Source organism: Aplysia californica, unplaced genomic scaffold (genome assembly GCF_000002075.1).
Source record: "Aplysia californica isolate F4 #8 unplaced genomic scaffold, AplCal3.0 scaffold00012, whole genome shotgun sequence".
Classification (NCBI taxonomy): Eukaryota; Metazoa; Mollusca; class Gastropoda; order Aplysiida; family Aplysiidae; genus Aplysia; species Aplysia californica.
The window spans coordinates 1,913,504-1,915,035 of NW_004797282.1; the positions used below are offsets into that span (position 1 = coordinate 1,913,504).

General features: G+C 38.1%; 1 protein-coding gene across 1 annotated transcript in view; it reads right to left on the reverse strand.

The window, feature by feature from the left end:
• The window catches only part of LOC101856309 (NADH dehydrogenase [ubiquinone] 1 beta subcomplex subunit 7), an 8,777-nt gene extending 7,802 nt beyond the window's left edge, over positions 1 to 975 (reverse strand). The window contains exon 1 of the mRNA XM_013084045.2: positions 798 to 975. Coding sequence (XP_012939499.1) covers positions 798 to 951 — 154 coding nt within the window. The 5' untranslated portion in view covers positions 952 to 975. The remainder of the gene's footprint in view (positions 1 to 797) is intronic.
• Positions 976 to 1,532: the final 557 nt, after the last annotated feature.

Here is a 1,532-nt window from a genome sequence, read left to right on the forward strand (position 1 = left end):
TCCATTTGCACTGCGTCGTTGAACTTTGTATGAACTTGCTTTCGTACGTAGGCCTACTATTCTTCTTCTTCTTCTCAGTTTACCTAGCGCACAGCATCAGAATCAATTTAGGCAGAAGAAGGGTGCTGCAAAATCACAGACAACTGAACCGAACAGTTCTGCAAGTCGTAGAGAATAATAGAGGCTGGATGGAACTTCAGGGGACCCACTGTGTTTACATATTAAAGCACAAGAGCTATAACAACAGTTGGGGGTTTCAGGGGAGAACGGGGGGGGGCTTGCCCCTAGAAACAATTTAATAAAAAAGTAAAAGCAGACCATTGCACAGCCAGGCTCAAAAGTAAGGTCCGGCTTTGGGTGATCTTGTAGTTCCGTTCGTTAAAGTCCATGATCCATTTGTTTACATTCAGAGAAGAAATCCAGAAGTCTTGAAGACCAAATACTATTTGAATTAACAAAGAGCAGGGATGCAACCTAACTGCAAAACATCAAAGTCAAATTACTTTTAATTAGGGTGTCGGGTTCACCAAAGTTCAATCTTACTGGAATTCCTTCAGAATTACTAATTAAACAATAGCTCTCTACTCTCGCCCTGCAACTTCACTAAAATCTAAAGACTCAACCCTGCACTTAAGTTAAAGTTACAGACAAAGCAGAAAGAAAGTAAAGAAGAGACAGATCGGACAAGACTCACCATTGACAAGAGTAGAGGAAAGAGTTTAGTATATCTAGTTAAAATTAGAGTAAGTTACACACCTAAAGGCTACTCAGACTAAGGCCTGGCATTAAAATCTTACTTCTTTCTTGGCGGCCCTCTGGAAATCCAATCAAAGGATCGAAAGTTGGAGGACTTTTAAAGTCCGGGGCCGTGTCCGGATTGGTAACATAGGAATACCACATATTCCCCATGTTTATCGTTTCAGTTTGTCGACCTCCAAACAGATCTCTCATGAACCGGAAGTTTCTTTGACGTACCGGTACCAACTTTAGCTTTCCACAAAAACGAGTTTTAAAAAAGTCAATAGAATTTACTATACTACAAAACAAACTTATTATATTATATTGTTTTTGTTTTTTGTTTTTTGTGTTTTTTTACATGTATCATTTTGATTTGAATTCAATTAAACTTGAGTGAGATAAAATCATAGATGTACACTATGGCGTAACTCTATGGATAAAATTGAACTTTGGTGGACCCATAGATGTACACTATTATAATATTATGGTAGAATTCTGTGGGGTGGACCCAACACTGAACGAAGCAAGAACTACTTTTGAGCCTAGCTGTGCAATGGTCCGCTCTTATTATGTTATTGTTTGGCTTTCATGTGTGTGTATTTTTTTGCTTCCTTATTTGTTTGTTTTTTATTACTATTGTTTCGGTCCACCCTTGGGGTCCGTCAAAGTTCAATTAATTTTATTCACACCTGTTGTGTGCATAAGAATAAATATTATTCACACCGGGTGTGCGAATAAGAAATAATTATATTCGCACAGGGTCGAGCCTTTGTTGATTTTGGAAACTTCTCTTC